An 18,112-nucleotide genomic window follows, 5' to 3' on the forward strand; every position below is an offset into this window, starting at 1 on the left:
AAACAATTAGATGTCAGCTGAGACTGACCATAAATTGACTGTATAAACCATTTTAAAAAGAGGAGAGAAACACAAATGTCAACAGCAGCAAACCGTATACAGAATTTCACCAGTTCACACGTAACTGTGGAGCTGCTAGGTTGTGTGTTGGGTCGTGCTGATTTGAGTTATAAGAATCTGAAGCTCCTGTAGTCTGGATCCCAGCCACTGTGGAGGGGGGGCAGCAGTGGTGGCTTCGCCCTCGGTGAGAGCCTGTAGGGCCTTCAAAGCACTCTCAGCTGTCTGGACGTAGCGGCTGTACTCCTCCTCTGCACTGGTCTCCTGCCGCGCCCTCTTGGGGCAAGGCTGAGAGGGAGGCAAGTTGCATCATTACACAAAAAAATAATCTTTCCTTGAATTCTCACTGAGACAACATAATTCGATTTGATGTCAAACAAGTCTTGCTTTGACCAATGATTTTCCCTTTTCAGGTTGTTTCATTTATTCACATATTAATGTCACCACTCACCTCTGAATCAGCAGCAGCCTCAGCATCCAGCTTGTAAGCAACAGCTTCCTTATTGGTCTCCAGGCTCTCATTGTGCTGCTTAATAACTGGTGTCTCCAACTTGAGTCTCTCAAGCCGTGACTCCACATCTTCCTGTGCATTAACAGTCTACAACAAAACAAAGTTAACAATAGTCTCATTCACATCTATCTGTCCTGTTTCAGCTTGATCCTCATGATACATACTGGCATTCCTTACCTTGCTAAGGTAATTCACCACTTTGGTTTTGATCTCTTCTACAGACAAGCTCTGGGAAATCACCTCCTCATGGTTTGTCATCTAAAACACCAGAAGGACATATTCATAATGTTTATATCAGGGCATCAACAGTGTATAGGCCTAAATCTTTAACCTTAGGCCTACTAATATCTATCATTTCTTTCCCCACCTCTGCAAAGTGAGAAAAGGCCTCCAGAGCGTGCTGATGCAGCAGCCACGATCTGTCAGCCAGCAGGACTCCAAACAGGCTACTCAGCCGGGGAAGAACTTGATTCTGTGGGACCAAAGGGTGCAAAGAGCAAATGAAAAAACAACTATATCAATCCATAAAGGTTGTTGGGAAGATTTCAACATTGCTGAAACATGTTTTCAGCATGCATACCTCCATATAAATTTGTGAATAGTCAACCACCACTAAAGCCTTCAATGGTCATATATTTTTTTTCCATGTCCAATAACTTGCGTAATTACATTTAGATTGTACATTTTAGGAATTGAGCAATTATTCTGCTCTTATCCAGAGCGACTTCCAACGAGTGCAACAGTAGAACCATTTTCCTCGATTACTCAAGAGTGAAAGGGGCTAACAAAGTGAAATAGTCTATGTGATGCAGTGTTAATTTTGACATAAATTTTGATTTAGTTTTAGTCATAGTCTTTTGACTAAAACGCCATTTAGTTTTAGTTGTATTTTAGTCATCTGAATTGTTTTAGTTTTAGTCTAGTTTTAGTTAATTTTCATCAACTAAATCTACAATAGATTTGGTCGATGAAAATTAACAGGTTTAGTTGAAGTGTAATGCATTATTTAAACGTTTCTCTTGAATTTCCAATTAATTTTCTTAAAAATATAAACAGTGCTACAGTGTTCTGTTTGTTGCTTCTTTTGTCCTGTCTACAAAATACAGAAGAATAGAAATGAGACCCTTTTACAGAGAAATCTGCTTTTCTGCCCTGCTACATCTCTCTGTGCTGTCAGTTTCACCTGTATCTTTACATTGTTAAATTACTAGCCTTTGACATTACTATCTACTCTGTTTTACTGCTCAGCAGCTCCTCTGGTCCAGACCTGCTCCTCCTCAGGACGAGGTCCGGTGAGAGAGCACGCGAGAGAGAGAGAGAGAAAGAGAGAGAGAAACAGAGCGACAGAGAGAGAGAGACCACAGACTACTTCAGTTTGGATCTCTTCCCAACTCGTCTTTCCTTAACATTTTCGTCTCGCTTTTATTCATTGATGAAAGTGTCAATACATTTCATCATAGTTTTTGTCATCATAAGTTATTTTTTATTTAGATCTCATTTTCGTCAATGAAAAAATGTTGAGGAAAACTGTGACGAAAATTATTCGTCAACAAAATTAACACTGGGGTGATGGTCTTTCGTTTCAGTACCTGGCTGTCATGAGGGACAAAGACCTTCCCTAGAGAAGCTAGGAACTCCAGAGCAGCCAGCATCACCTCATCCGGACACTTCTGAGACACCAGAGCAGCCACACACACCAGAGCCTGAGACACACACAACAGTCAAATGTGCAACTCTCCATTGTTGGCCTGTTCATATGACAACTGTGAGAAATAATAGCATAAGAATACCTGACAAATGACTTGAGGTTCCATGCTTTTCACTAAAATGGCCGATATCGACAGGAGCAGCTGCAGAGTACACTGGAGCACCGGGTGGGTCTGCACCTGAAGAATGATGGGTGAAGGGGATAATGGTCACGTATGTACATCAATGTGCATTTAGGTGTTTATGTGCGTGTGCATGTGTGTGTCTCACCTGGTTGGGACACATTTGTAACCAGAGCTGTGTGACTATCCTCAGTGCAGACAACATACACTGTTCCTCTGGAGATGATTCCCCTCGAACCACCACTAGGAGGGATAACAGCACCATGTTCTGGAGACAGGAGGGACATCACAAACACAGTGTTCTTTCACATTTTCCCCCATTTCAAATTTCCACACTTTTTCTAGACCATATTTTCTTGGCTGAATTTAATGTTTCTGGTCAGTGTTCAGTATGATCTATGAATAATGTGAAAAGTGGGTGAAGGGACAGTGGGTCTACAGCTACATAAATGAGTAGACATTTGTGTATCGAGACTGAACAACAATAATTTTCCATACCATCCCAGAATATGTCGAATTCTTAAACTTTTCAAGACTCTTCAAGAAATTATCAAATTAATTTTCCAATCCTTTCCAGACCTGCATAAGAACCTTGTGAGTACCAGATGGGTGGGGTTTACCACATCCGGACAAATCAGATTGAAAAAACACTAAATTGACTTTCTACTGCTTTCCAGTCAGTCCATTCTATTACAATTACAATTACACATTTGGCAGACGCTTTTATCCAAAGCGACTTACACATGAGATTTTCATACAACACAAGCAAGGTTCTAGTTAGGAGAGAGCAATGAGAGTAAGTGCTATAAAGCTAAGTTCTGGTCCAACAGGACATAGATGCTACGAGGCAGTGCTATAAAGCTAAGTTCTGGTCCAACAGGACATAGGTGCTACGAGGCAGTGCTACAAGGCAGTGCTATGAGGCAATGCATAGAGTGCATAGAAGCAAATTTTTTTTTTTTGTTTGGTTACCCAGGCCATTAGGTGAGAAGGTATTTACTAAAGAGCTGGGTCTTTAGCCTTTTCTTAAGGATTGAGAGGGACTCTGCGGATCGAAAGGAGTTTGGTAACTCGTTCCACCACCAGGGAACCTATTACTCATTGCATTGTCTTAGATTCCAAATCCCACCAACTGGTAATATTAGTTTTAGTATGTTGCACAGTGACAAAACATAGGAGGGTGTAAAAAAACACAACAATACAATAAAGCTGACATTTACTTATCTCTAATGTTGCGACATAATGACCCAAGGGGTTCATGGAAACACATTACGTCAAATAAACCAGATAGTGGCTTCTGGTACGTCACCACATAACAGAAAATGCTATTTGAGCCAGGTGTGGCTCTCACACCACTTAAGCACTGAGTTTTCCATGACCAACAAAGGAGAGAGGTCGCTTACAACAACCTTATCTGTCTGGTTTGTTCTCAGCCTTGTGAACAAGCTTATCTTATTCTTATTTTATCTTAATATCACTTGCTGAGGTCACTGGTCTTCGATCAATTCTCTTTTCATTGCACAAGGACAGGACCACTAAATTAGGTATTTGCATACACAATACAGCAGCCTTGCCCTTGATTTGTGTACTGCCTATTTCTCCCTCTCTATTCCTTGTCATGGTCAGTAAAAGTTGCCTTGGCACAATCCCCCACTGTTGCAAATCTGAGGTCGTCCTCACCACTTTGTCCACTTGTCCCAGTTTGTACCCTCCATTCTGCCAGTCGGTCAGGGCTTTTTGAGTGAGACCGATGATGTCTGTCTCTACACGGTGACGGGTGTCATGGGAAAGAGCTCTGAGGAGGACATGACGCCACACCGGAAGGTTCTCCACCTGAGAGGGCGGGAAACGCTCCACCAGCTCCACCTGAGACACAAATTACCATATGTCACGCCTATAATGTTGCATAGTTCACTCTAGATTTGTTACCATGAACAACTAAACATCAACTAAAACCAGAAACAAGAGCTAGGACTCTGAACCAGTGGTTTTCTGGGGGTTGGGAGAGATGAGATGATTTATATATATAAAATATATTGTCATGTTTTTAATCTTTGTGATGAATGCCTTTTTCTTGTGACACAATGGAATCAACTAATACAGCCTGAAAAAGGAAAATAAAACTCATCATACTGCAATAAAGTTCAATATGCAACAAGGGACTGCACGTTTTTATCACTTTGATTTTGTGGGTCATGAGGTGAAAAGTTTGAGAAACACGGCGCTAAAAACTGATATCACTAAAAGTTAATGTTGAGAGTCTCCACTGATGATGAAAGGGAAACCAACTTTGTGGAAACAGACACTACCCAGACATGGACACATTTTCTAGTTCTAGCAATACTACTGAATAAAAGTAGTTTGGGTGCCAAAGATGAAAGGAATAACTATGGGTATTCTGTTTTAGGGTGAATTTCACCACAAACAAAAAGACTGTTCTAAGTTAGATTTGAATAGATACTCTGGGTGTCGTTTCACAGGTTTATGAAAATTCCCATTTCAGTTCCCAGGGTTTCTGACCTGGTGGTTAGGTGTCATGAGGAACACCATGCGTCTGAGCAGCAGGCCCAGGTGGGACAACTGGTAACACTCACCAGCGCATGTTTTCACCTGAGGGAGGAGAGGGAGAAGCAGAGAAGAGGTGAGGGACAGAGTCAGTGTGGAGGCTCAGGGGGAGAAAGGTTAAAACCTGAAGGGGGGAAGTGTATGGAAATGTGTGATTTTCGGCTTAATCCGATGCCACGTTATGACGCAATGAGTTACGGACAGGTGTCACAGTCCCCCCAGGTCCAACAACACCAATTGTCACCTCTGTTGGGGTGTCACAGAGGACAAGCAGGACCCCCCACTAACCCCACAGAGAGATTAAGGGATTTAGAGTTATTTTAGAGTGTGCTCAGGAAGAGGTCATAGACATGGAGTAAGGTCATGGCCCCTGTGGTCTCTACCCAAGATGGCCAGGGCCAAGATTTCGGAATTAGGGACGTGAGCCTGGTCCACTAAGTCTGCACAATATTATAATGAGTCATTTTTGTCTACTGATAATATTTGATAAGACGGGCCTATACAGTATTGTGTGCCGTGGCCTTTCCTTCCATCAAATCAGACTAAAACATGACAACTGCAAATATGTATTATGTGGATGAAAGAAATCATGAATACTAATTTATGAGTTTATATATCATGGACTTGGATATGCAAGTCATGCATTTCTGAATCACAAACTCAAAATAGTTCCTGTCTAACATGTATTCTCTTGGTCTCTACCCACCAGGTGAGCTATGAGGAAAACGTGATGTAGACAAAGTTCCGCTGTCCCATACCTGAGGACAGAGGCGACAAGATCAGCAGTGACATAACACAGAAAAACAACAATTTACAACCGGACCTATCAAACAGTAGTTGCAAATACTATTTGTGGTTTTCAGCCCTATGGATCCAGAAGGGTATGGTTTATGACATAGGGTGATACAGTGAGTGCCAAGAAATTTGGACAATCACAAGAAACTATTTAAAAGTCCATTCAGTATACCTCTGTGACTGACAAATATTATCTGACACTAACAAATGAAAAAACACAAACACCATGAATTATTTGCCACAAACATTTTACCCAGATCTGTTCCTAACACACTAGGAAAATCTACTGTAGGAGATGATGTATGGTGACAGCTACTGGAACATTACTCATTCTCACCGTGCTGTAAAGCACCACACGTCTGTAGCCAGCAGAGCTGTCTGAGTATCAGCCTGCAGTACAGCCTCAACCAAACAACGCTCCTGGAAAACAGAGCAGGGGAGAGAGGAAGTGAGAAAGAGAGGGGGGGAGGGAAGGAGTGGAAGAGAATGAGTGAGGGAGAAAAAGTGATATCAAGAAATCAAACAGAAACAGAAAAAATGAAAGCAAACGGCTCAACTATCATGAATGAGAGGAAATCCTGCACAAAAACATAGCTGGTGGGCAGAACGCGATACGATACCTAAATGAATAGCCTAAAAAAAGCTTTCACCAGAAAAGCACCAGTTACCACTCAACATCATTAGCCAAGTAATGGAATCTCCTCTGACAATATTGAAAAAACAAACCCATATCTCCTCTACTGATGCCGCCAGTATACAGTGTGTGTGTATATAATCCTCACCAGCACGGGGAAGTACACTGTGGGAAGCGCAGCCACACTGGCACAGAGTTGCACACAGACGTGGTGGTGCAGAGTGACCTGGCCCTGGGCCTGACCTTTCATCATCACCCCCGGCAACAGCACCGGTACCCTACGCTCGATACAGCAACGCCGGAAACTACTGAACATGGCCTGGTAGAGAGGGAGCCTGGAGATACAAGGGATAGAGTGTCACATTAGGCCTTTATGAACACTTTAGGAACTTTTTAGACATTTTTGCCAGCCTAAAAACAAAAACACAGTGAACTACAGTTGAGGATGCAATGGTATAACCCTTTAAGGGATTGGGACAACGTGTTATATACAATTTCACACTCTCTACAATATCTCCCAGCTGATGTCTATATTAATTATATGAATTAAGAAGGCTTCTGCTTCTATGTCATGCCTTAAAGGCCTAAATCTAATATTCTAATGTTCTGGGTCATTGCAATCTGGCAAAAACAAGTTAATTGTGAAGTCCTTATGGTATAACAGTCATCATATTCTTTACAAGGGAAATAAACTAGGCGGAATCCAGAAATGGGGTTTTCCTTAAGGGGTTTAAGTCAATAACATCTGGTACTGTGGCAGGATATGTGGTGAGGGCTGGGTATCATTTGAAAATATGGTACTGGTGCCAACACCTTGAATTCAATACTGGTACCAAAAACAATACTTTTTCCATACCTAAGTTGAATAATGTAATATGTGATGCAATAGCTGAGAATTTCTGACTACCATATATTTTTGTCATTAGTTTTCCCAACTAAAAGAAATAACATATGAACCCTTGTGCACCCTAAGTATTTATTTGTTCAAACCAACCATTAAACCATTAAAGTACCAACTGTCCAGCGGCAGCCCCACTTCTTACCTGGGTGTCTCTTCTGAGAACTGGCTGCCATTGTACCAAAGCTGCAGTACCTCATCTGGCTGGGAGGCCAGCTGGCCCAGGACACTCACCAGCAGAAGACACTGAGGAAGCTCGCACTCAGCACTAAACCCTGTGCATAGACAAACAAGACAAAGGTCATTCAAAAACTAAGAGATTACTGTTAAGACAAAGAGAGTACTGTTAATTCGACTACATCTAGGAGTGTGTGCTACATACTTCATTAGCAAGCATCAGCCTGCCACTAGCACTTTAGGTCAACATTCATATAACTATTGGCACACAGTCAATGTTCATTTGAACAAACCACAGATTTCCTAAACATGCCACACACTGTCAGGCTTGCAAGGCTTCATTGCATGCCAACTTTTGGCAACAAAAGGACTGGAGTCAGCAATCGTGTGTCCTCAAAGCCCAACAGGTTGTGTCTGGCAGTACATGAAAAATGACAATGACTGTGAGAAAGGCTAAGTAACAATGTCCCATTACAATGAGAAGCGGAAGGCCATCCATCATCCCTTCTGCACTATCTGAAAAAAGGGGTAAGCTGAGGACAGGCTTTCATACTCACGCTGGTCATGCTGGAGGACAACCTCAGCAAAGGACCGTAGGGGCAACAGCTGGGACAGGAGGGCCTCCATGGGAACCAGAGCTGCCATGTTCAGCTCCTCAGACAGAGGGGAGGGCAGTGCCGGGGCAGACAAGCTGGGAGGAAACTTACTGAAGGGGAAACACAATATGCATCTAAGAATGAATGTTTTCTACACTGTGCAATATTTGATGAATTAGGATCAGATCAGATTTTCCAATCCACAACAAAAATTCAAATACCTGATGATCTGGAGGTAGAGTTGATGAAAGCAGTTACAATACTTTGTCAGAAAAGATTTGAATTCCTGTTATGAGGGTAAAGAGTGACAGGAATAAGTTCCATTATTTTGATTTGTAAAGTGGAGATAAAACAAATGGATGCACTAGAGGTAATAAATAGTACTTTCAGAGGGAACATGGTTGAAATGTGTAGTACCTTTATGTAATGAACTAAAGTGTTGGCAAAGAATCTGCACATCTTTGTGGTTTTCTGGAACAGCTTGTATTCGGGGCTTTGTGCTGCCTCCTTAAAAAAAGAAAATGACAAAAGAGCATGAAATCAACAGGGTGACAGAGCACAGGTCTACGAGGGATTCTCCCCTCATTCTCCCCTGACCTTACACTCACAAACACAAACCTCACTGTGTTCGAAGAACAAAAGGGTATAACACAGGAAAAGTTCCTCATTTGTCCTACAAAGCGGACACAATAAATACTAAATGACACAATAATCTTCACTAATGTGGTGTCTCAGTTTAGTATCAAGCATGTAGTCAGTGCAGACAAAAAAAATACTGCATTGTAAGCTGCTACATTTATATGACATTTTAGGGATCTATCTGAGTATCATTTTAAAGTGACTTGCAGTAACTGCAAAATAAGAATAAGCTTAAATTGTCAAATTGTCAACAGTACAAGCAGCTGACAGTAAAGACTGCAAAGGTCAAAAACAACAGCACCCAGGTAAGAAAAGAAACAAATACTCTGTGGAAATAATCAGTGGAAAGCTGCTTAAGAGCTACAGTTGATACAGATAATCTTATTTATTTACTTATTCATTCAATTATTTCTTAGAGAGTGCCAAGTACACCGTCAGAGAGCTTTCCTACCTGTGGCCCTACATATTTAATCTGTTCAGCCAGCTCCAGACAGCTGTGGATGGAGGCCAGCAGGTTGTCACACAGGCTGCTGCTGATGTCACCGTGACGCAGATGTTCCTCCACCAACGACTGGTACTTCACACTCTGTCTGAACACGGTAGCGACCGTTAAAATCAGCCAATAACTGAATAAACTATTCAATCTATCCATTACTTACAACTAAGGAACTCTTCTAATATGTCAGTCTAAACAAAAAGTCAACATGAGTGTGTGTGGTACTGACTTAATAATGAATTTCCACGTGTTGGCATGAAGTGCAATGTCCAGGTTTGAGATGATGGAGCAGATATCCAGGAGGTTGTGAATCACTAAGGAAGATTAAAAAACATCTTCAGTATAAGGATGACCGCTTTGAAGGCAGAGGAGTATGATGATGTAAAAGGGTAAATACCAGACAGCATGGCGGTTGAAAACAGAGACATGCACACACACACACACACACACACACACACACACACACACACACACACACACACACACACACACCTGTGACAATGTCAGAGACCTCTTCCTCTGAAGCATTGCTGTTGAGGGAGATCCTGTCCAGCAGCTCCATCAGGCCTTTCTGGAGGGAGTAGGCCTCCTTGTAGAGTCCCTGCAGCAGGTCAGCCACCAGGGACAGACGGCCACAGTAAACCACCTCGCTCTCCTGAGGACAACGTGCAGCGTTTACACAAATCTGGCACTACTTAAGGTTAGGGCTGCACAATTAACCGTGTATAATTGTTGTTAGTCCCCACAGTTAATTGCAGTAATCAATCAGTAATATTGAAACATTTAATTTCACTTGGAATGTCTGCTGTGGCTGAAAATGGTCAGCATAGGCCTACCAAAAGAAGCAATAAAATAATTGAGTTCCTCAAATTATCTAGATTGATAATCATAATTAATACTCATAATTCCAATATTTATTACAATATTCCGCTATAATTTTAGCCATAATTCTGCATCCCTCCTTAAAGGACAGTCATTGGCTAAAAGTCATTGTAAGCTAAAAACCTTGAAATACAGCTCACAAAGACATAGTTTCAATTTTAAAAATTGCTAACTGTTACCACGAAAAGTCAGGCTGTTGTAGTTATTACCAAGTCAAATTCAAATGGGAACAAATTCTTCATTACGCCGGGGACTATTTTCGGTGCTACGGAACTACTTTCCTGAGATCGCAAACGTGTTTACAGCCGGCTTATTAAGTGGTTTAAGGAAAAAGTCGGCTGGGCCGGTGCATCGCAATGATGAAATATGCTGCCCAGAGCAACGGCATGGCGCTTTGACATGTTTTTAATCATTTTTTTAATACAATGGATTTCTATGGCTGCTGGGACATGGCTTCATTGGGCACCAGCTACATGGACGAGACTTGTTGGCAAAACAAAATCATTGCTGATTTTGTTATTTTCATAGGATTTGTTGACGGTAACCAATACATTAAAAAACACCAGCTTTATCCTTTAAGGTGCATAAAAACACACAATACAGACAATGAGGAAAAGTTTAAATATGCCAACTTTTGCATAGAGGTGAAATGTACTGGTTATTGCCATCGGTGAACTAAACAATCTTACCTTGCAGTGCTGGAAGGTGTCCCTCAGGACTTTGAGGATGCAAGAGGGTAAGGAGCGGATGGCTTCCAGGTCCGGGGCTTCCTCAAATGAGCAAACATGACGCACACAAGCGGACATCGCATCTATTATCTGCACCATTGCCTGAAACAGACGGCAAGACATTTTACATTTGGTTATGAGGAGAGAAGACACACCACCACTTACACACCACAAATATGTATGATACGGATAGTATCATTTTTAATGAATACGCAGCCTTAATCTGCAGTGTAAAACAAGGCAATAGAAAAAACTCGATCAGCAGGGGGTAATGAAGTACCTGCAGAATGTTCCTCAGTAAGGCACGCAGTTCTGTGTTTTGACTGGACAGCCCTCCAGCTTGGTTTGAGATCTCTGTCATCAGGCTGTCAAACATTTTGACTGCCTGCAGATATTCGTAACATACATAAGGGCAGGAATCAATTCAATGCAAGATGTGAAAATTGAAATAGTAATGCACAAGAAATAACAGAGCCATTTTACTACATTATGTCAATATAGGCAGAAAAATTACTTTTTTTAGGTTTCCCAATTTCTGAATTTTAAAGAGAACCCACTTTCTGAACTGACTGAAAGTTGTCGAAGGTGCATTTACCTCAACCCTAATGCACTTATTGATTCAGGATGTCTGTCTTCATGTGTCATCAAGCTGGAATTAAGACTTTTTAATCCTAGTTTGCAATAGACATAAATATGAAAATGAAAACAAATTTAGACTGCTCTGTCACCCTGTTGATCTGTGTGACGCACCAAGAAACCTCAACATTTTTAAGACTTCTGAATCAATTAAAGACCTAAAATCTTACATTAACTATATTTAAGACCTTTTAAGGCCTTGAGTATAGATAATATAATTCAAAACATCTTAAGACTCTTTCCAGAACCTACAACCACCCTGTGATTACTAAACTGAGCCTAGTGTTTGCATTCACATTTAGGGTCATTAGGGGAATGTGCATTCATTATGTTGTTATTCACCTTAGGTAAGACCTGAGAGAAACACTCTGCCTCCAGCTCTGACAAACCGATATGAGGGAGGAACATGTCTGTGATTATCTTGAGTATACCTGTAGAGATAGTTATGTTATCATGAAGCATTTGAACTGTGTGAACAGGTTAAACTCTCAGTTCATACTGACATAGGCACAAAATAATTTGTAATCACAGTGTGTGCAATTAAGAGACTTACGTATATGATCATCCCAGCTCTCAGACTCATGCTGCAAAGAGTACAAACAGTTAAGGAAGACCAAGGTACTACAGTAAGTTGACTTCTGAGTAAAGTTAAATTTGCTACCCTGCCAGGTAAATTAGGATTGCAATAATAATGTTGAGAAAGATTCAAGATTCAAGATAAAGCAAAGTATTCCTACACAGTTTCACTTTGAAAATTCTTTACTTTTTCCAGACCCTATTTTCTTGACAGGATTTGAGGATTTTGACGAATGTTTTATATGATTTATAATGATAGCCATAAAGCCTCACACCTATGAACTACTCCATACTAGGGCTGGGCGATATGGACAAAATCAAATATCACAATATTTTTGACCAAATACCTCGATATCGATATTGCGACAATATTGTAGGGATGACTAGCTTTCACAAAATATTTACACAATGAGATTTTTGATAAATAATCATCAGTAATGTGGATATAATGACCAAGTGGGTAAAGGCAAAAAATAGAACAGCTAGAACCATCTGGTAAGTTCAGAAAATTACATCACTTTACTGTAATGCAGCCTTTAAAACCAGGAAAAGACAACACTTATGCCATATCACGATATTAGGATATCCAAAATCTAAGATGATATCTAGTCTCATATCACGATATCGATATAATATCAATATATTGCCCAGCCCTACTCCATACCACTCTATAGATAATTCTTCACAAGGAATGTTCTATGTGATGACAGTGGCTCTACTTTTTGTGCAGTTTCCAAACTTTTCAAGACCTGGAAAATACCAAACTCTGTTAGCATACATGAGGTGATGACATAAAATGGCTTTGTTTTGAGAGGATATGGTGAGTTTGGGCAGGACAGATTTGAGCTCTTGGCGGCAGGTGTCCTGACTCCACTGCACCACCTCCTCCAGCAGAGTGGTCTGAGACATGCTGACAGGAGGGACCGGGTCAGGTGGGCTGTGCAACCAGAGGACATTTAGTTTAGTTCATTAGACATATTTCAAAAACACAAAAAAAATCAAGGATAACACAAAAAGTCCACACGTATCTGATTGTGGTCTTTGTTGGTGTAGTAAACAGTGAAGTGATGGGGCAACAGTATTGGAGTGACATCAGATGCATAACCATATAGCTTTGTCCAGGAAACATTAAAATCCTATTCAATTTGCTCAACCTTACAACTGAATCCTTTCTAGCAACCATTTTTCAACTTAATATTAAAATGTAGCGTGGTTTGAATCTTTTTTAAGAATAACGTCACTCAGTATAGTAGTAGCTTTATCAACATTTTCGTCCAGCAGGCTGGTAGGAGTTCGCTTACTGGATAGAAAGACAGCTGGTTAGGAAAACATAACGTTAGTCAATCATGTTCAGCCGAGACTTTTTAGCGTTGTGTGTTTGCTACCGTATGTTTTGCTAACGCTAAGTTAACGTTAGCAAGTTATTTAACTTGGATAACACTTACCATAAACGCAAGCCACTTTCTTCTATTCAGTAATATACAATCATAACAAAGTTCCTACGTTGTAATTTCCAATCTAGTTACTCCTAGATTTGCAATTTTGTTAGTGGTTAAAAATGTAGAAGACAGTGAGGAAAACAGTAGACAACTTTGAATTTCCATAGCCTGGTAATAGCAGTCGTAACGCGCGCTATCGTTTGAGTCGGATGTGACGTTGGGACAAACCTGGTCATCTGACATCACTCTGATTGGTTAAAATGGTAAAATAGGTGGCGTTGAACCAATCATATCGCTAAATGATTGCACATCGCTGAAAATAAAAACTGGGACAAAAAGCAGCTTTCGATTGAGATTGAGTGTCTTCAATCCTCTACAGAGGGGAATTAAAACAATATCATTGGAATATAACTTTGAATTTAACTTAACTTGGACTAAAATGTTTACTAAAACCATGCATCAGAAAAGAGTACAATCTCGAATATGGGGCCATATATTTTTGTAGGGTACAACCAAGTGAAATGTGATGACAGAAATACATTGAAATACCAGGGCAGGTAATATTCATAATATGAAACATTGCATTACATATATTTTCTCAAACCACTCTGTGATGTCTAATTGCATTCATCAACTATCAAAGGTCATTATCATTTTCATATGTTTTGGTCATGTAATTTACTTTCTTTATTTTGGAACTCCGCTACCAAGAAAATATCACAATGTTTACATGTAGGCCTATCTATTCCCTTTTCACCTCGTTTATGTCTTTTGGGAACTAGTATGTCTGATAAGTGGAATAAATATGAAAGCAGGTACATAGATCTTGCCTTGTTGGCAGCTAGGAAGTGCATAGCTTTAAATTGGAAAGTATCCAAACCCCCAGTAATAGTCCACTGGTGGAGCTACCTTACATTGGATAACATTTGTTACAAGAGTAAAGGCAGATCCTCAGACCTTTTAAAAAATATGGCAATTTCATACAGAATTTGACTTTAAGAACCTCTTACACCAATGTCAGTGACTATGACAACGGCAGGATCTGAGTGCAATAGTTTGTGTTGTTTTGTTTGTCTATTTATCTTGTTTGTTTTTTGTTTTGTCTTTTATATCTTGAGGATATGATATGTTTGGATATCAATCAGGATCCCTGATTGTTTGGAGTAGGCTCGACCCTCATTACTCCACTGACTAACCTTTTATTTTTCCCTCCACATTGTCACATGATTGTTATATCTCATCATGTTGTGCTTCCCTTGCCTTGTTTTGTCTGTTTTGTTTTTGTGGGGGATTTGAGATATGGGGAATGAGATATATGTATGTATACTCCTCGTGTTGTTCTTAAAAAGATAATTTAAAAAAAGTCATTATTATATGTGAAGTAATTACACTCATAAGCTTCCAACACCCAAGGAGTTGAGTCTATTGATGTTATCTCCATACTACTCTACAGATCAGGCTATGTTATATTGTGGTATGTTATGCAATGCAGTTGTGATATGTATCTTATGGTGGGTGTAGTATATTGTAAAAAGGTCACACATTCCAGAAAATGAGAGTGAAAATTCAAAATGCGTTCAGAATTAGGCTACTGGACAATATCAGGAATTTAAAAAAGGTGCCATTCTTATTGACATGAGTAGTTTCCCATAATGATGAGATGATAACCATCAAATCATAATACATTTAATTTCAGAGCATTTAAAAAGTGTTTTACAGACAAGAGGGGATTAAGATAACCAACAAAAACACCACATTAGGGTTGTATGACAATGTCTTTGTCATACAATCCAAATATTGATAATTTGTCAGATAAACCTATAATAACCTACCAGGCTTTTGGCCTTTTGGTTACACAGACTGCTCTGTGACTGAAGGGTTGTGGGTTCAGTCCCTTTCCCTCCCCGTCAAAGTGAACAAAACACATAATCCTGCTTGAGAAACTCCAGGCTGCTCATCTACTGTGACCCCCCTGGTGACAAGTTCAAGTTCAAGTTTATTTATATAGCCCTTTATCACAAGCATGTCTCAAAGGACTTTACAGAGAATGAGCCTAACTAGATCAAACTGATCAACAACCAACCATAGAACAGTATGACATACTGCAGTGATAGAGTTAAGGTTTCCTAGTTGCACAGTTTGTAACATGATATTTCTGTTACTCCTAATTTAAAACTATAAAACAATGTTTAAAAAGTCAATAACTTTAGGCCCACTAAGTGAATGTCCACCCGAGGACCATGCAGGTAGCTTACAGAAAATTCTTGAGACAGACGAGTATGTCATTTAGGAATTTTTGGATTGTATTTAAATCAGTTGGGGGAAAGATGGTAATTCTCCTTTTGAAGTCTCTGGAAATTCTGCTGGCTGTAGCCTGAACGACCCCGAGTAATCAGTGTAAGGAAAGCCATTGTTTTAATGATAAGATCTTGAACACTGAAGTAAACGGTCTCCCTTTTGCTTTTCCTTTGTTCCCGGCAGCCTGAGGTGTTAGCTGCTGCTGCTGCTGCAGGAAGGGGCTAACTTCTTGTTTAGAACACGAGAGTCAATAATCATTGATGCTTATCACATATGAGTCATCTTTGTGCCCTACTTACATTGGGAATGAAATATCAAAACTGGATTCAATTACCTTTAAAGTTAGTATGTTGTGGCAAGGAGGATTTCCTGTCAAAGGTGGAGATGTTATTCAATGAAACACTATTTTTATTTCCTTTTCTATGTTATTTCATGTTGTTAATCCATTCACTGGCATAGTGTGGGATTCAAAAATAAGAGGAATATATAGGGTTAGATCAATATATCAGATTGCAGATATATTGACCAACATTGGCCTTTTATTAAAGGTTGGATATCGGCCAGTCATGTCATCCACTGTGGATATGATGGAATTTCCTCTATGACCACAGCTACATAAAAAGAGTAATTTTATTTTCTTTGCATATTTTAGTTATTAACTGCTCGATTATGTTTTTGTAAATCAATTCTTTCCCTTACCAGCCTGCCTGGTAGAGCTGATAACCCTAAAATAATTTAATTATGGGCATCAGTGGAGAATTTTAGTGTCCCATGATGGTCTCAGTGCTTTTTCAGAGGCTTTTACCCTGCCAAGAATATAATTCTGAGGAAAATACTAAATGGTAAAAAAAAAAAAAAACAAAGAAAGAAAGAAAAATAAATATAACCCTAACCCTAACCCTTAAAAATGGTCAAATTTAAAGATATTCAATATCGAGCACAAAATAACGTCCATCAATTTCAGTCTAAAAATAACAGTATTATCTGCCTTCAAAAACCCATATCGGTCAAATCCTAGTGTGCATTGCAACTGCAGAATGATGGAGAGCATGTTGCTGTCAGGTAGTGGGGGGTAAACCCATAAGGCCAGTTAACTAACCTACTTTTTTGATCCTCATAGAAAAATTCTCTTTTCACTTGTCCCCACAGCCACAGAGCAGCGCCTCTAGAGCTTGCAGGGTTTCATTGTCTTGCTCAAGGACACTTCAGCAGGAAGGATGCTTGTCAACATTGGGGACTGAACCTGGCTCCAGCTGAAGGGTGATCTCCATCATCACCCTGCTGTCCCCACAAAAGTTCCCAAAAAAGCAGATCAAGCTTCATTAGGCTATACAAACTCAAAGTATTCATTATAATATGTGGGTTAAAATGAATGTACAGTACGCTATTTAAATATATGGCCACTTCAAACAAATTGAAAGAAATACTACTCTGAGAAAAACATATTGTTCATACGAGTGGTTGTTAAGCTTATGGTGATGATCCAACTAGATTTCAGATTTGCCCACCTTCCTCTTTAAATGGACAAAATGGACTGCATTTATATAGCGCTTTTATCCAAAGCACTTTACAATATGCCTACATTCACCCATTCACACACACATTCATACACCGATGGCAGCAAGCTACCACGCAGGGTGCTGGCGTAACCATCGGGAGCAATTTGGGGTTCAGTATCTTGCCCAAGGACACTTCGACATGCGGACTGGAGGAGCCGGGGATCGAACCACCGACCGTTTGATTAGTGGACGACCCGCTCTACCTCCTGAGCCACCTCGTCTGTGTCTGACGATAAAGCAGACATACAGTACATCACAGTTTGGTCATGGACAAGTCTATGTTTAATTCTGTAATTGCCCATCATAAAAAAAAAAAACCCAATTCTCTCTTAATACCTTTGAAGCTCTGGGTTTCCAAGAAGAGGGTGGAATCTAGTGCAGTAAAACTCTTCTCCCTCCAGCGCTGACCTCCTCGGTTGTAGATAATGGAAAGGTTATCAGTTTGCAGGAAACTGGCTCCTGATGTGGTATGGAAACTGGAAGGAGGATGCCTTTTTTTGAGGTGGTGTGGAACCTGCCAGGATGCAGTCAGAATCAGTGTCTATGTTAGGTCTGCTAATGAGGGTCAAGGTGAGTGGAGCTCTTTTCAGTGTGTGCAAAGTGCAAAGTAGCTAATTCTGTTGTCTGGACAGTTAAGAGCCATGAGCAAAAACAGAAAATAATGGCAGGGATGTGAAGCTCTTCTGCTGGAGTAGAAAATGTAGCTTCCCTTAAAAGATCCAGTCAATCCAGTGTAGGAATATGCCACACTGAAAAATAATTTACTCAGTATTCTTGTGATCTTGGACACTTGAGTC

General features: G+C 40.2%; 1 protein-coding gene across 2 annotated transcripts; it reads right to left on the minus strand.

Annotated features, from left to right (window-relative positions):
• Window positions 1-51: 51 nt before the first annotated feature.
• firrm (fignl1 interacting regulator of recombination and mitosis) lies at window positions 52-12,070 on the minus strand. Of its 2 annotated transcripts, none has more exons than XM_071526130.1 (23): window positions 11,997-12,070; window positions 11,798-11,874; window positions 11,088-11,192; window positions 10,769-10,909; window positions 9,690-9,852; window positions 9,427-9,511; window positions 9,153-9,291; window positions 8,480-8,569; window positions 8,284-8,348; window positions 8,024-8,172; window positions 7,435-7,564; window positions 6,540-6,726; window positions 6,095-6,177; window positions 5,669-5,720; window positions 4,918-5,007; window positions 4,078-4,263; window positions 2,546-2,665; window positions 2,359-2,454; window positions 2,158-2,271; window positions 936-1,040; window positions 746-826; window positions 509-655; window positions 52-345 (listed from the first exon to the last, which is right to left on the minus strand). In XM_071526130.1, the coding sequence occupies exons 2-23, from the start codon at window positions 11,849-11,851 to the stop codon at window positions 136-138; spliced, it is 2,592 nt and encodes an 863-aa protein (XP_071382231.1). In that variant the 5' UTR covers window positions 11,852-11,874; window positions 11,997-12,070; the 3' UTR covers window positions 52-135. The 2 variants fall into 2 exon arrangements, with proteins under 2 accessions (XP_071382231.1, XP_071382230.1); XM_071526129.1 differs by having other exon boundaries at window positions 11,786-11,874.
• Between the last annotated feature and the right edge of the window lie 6,042 nt (window positions 12,071-18,112).

Source organism: Centroberyx affinis, unplaced genomic scaffold (genome assembly GCF_046629955.1).
Source record: "Centroberyx affinis isolate AG114_WGS23_722 - 3 ecotype Tasmania unplaced genomic scaffold, CSIRO-AGI_Caff_v1 ptg001386l_1, whole genome shotgun sequence".
Taxonomy (NCBI): domain Eukaryota; kingdom Metazoa; phylum Chordata; class Actinopteri; order Beryciformes; family Berycidae; genus Centroberyx; species Centroberyx affinis.

Bases quoted from the DNA above. Each gene is read 5' to 3' on its own strand.
- firrm (XM_071526129.1), bottom strand. From the start codon at position 11,851: ATGTTCCTCCCTCATATCGGTTTGTCAGAGCTGGAGGCAGAGTGTTTC. The intron at 9,853-10,768 runs GTAAGATTGTTT...CGTTGTCCTCAG, and splicing joins ACACCTTCCAGCACTGCAAG to GAGAGCGAGGTGGTTTACTG. The intron at 6,727-7,434 runs GTAAGAAGTGGG...TTGTATCTCCAG, and splicing joins TTCTCAGAAGAGACACCCAG to GCTCCCTCTCTACCAGGCCA.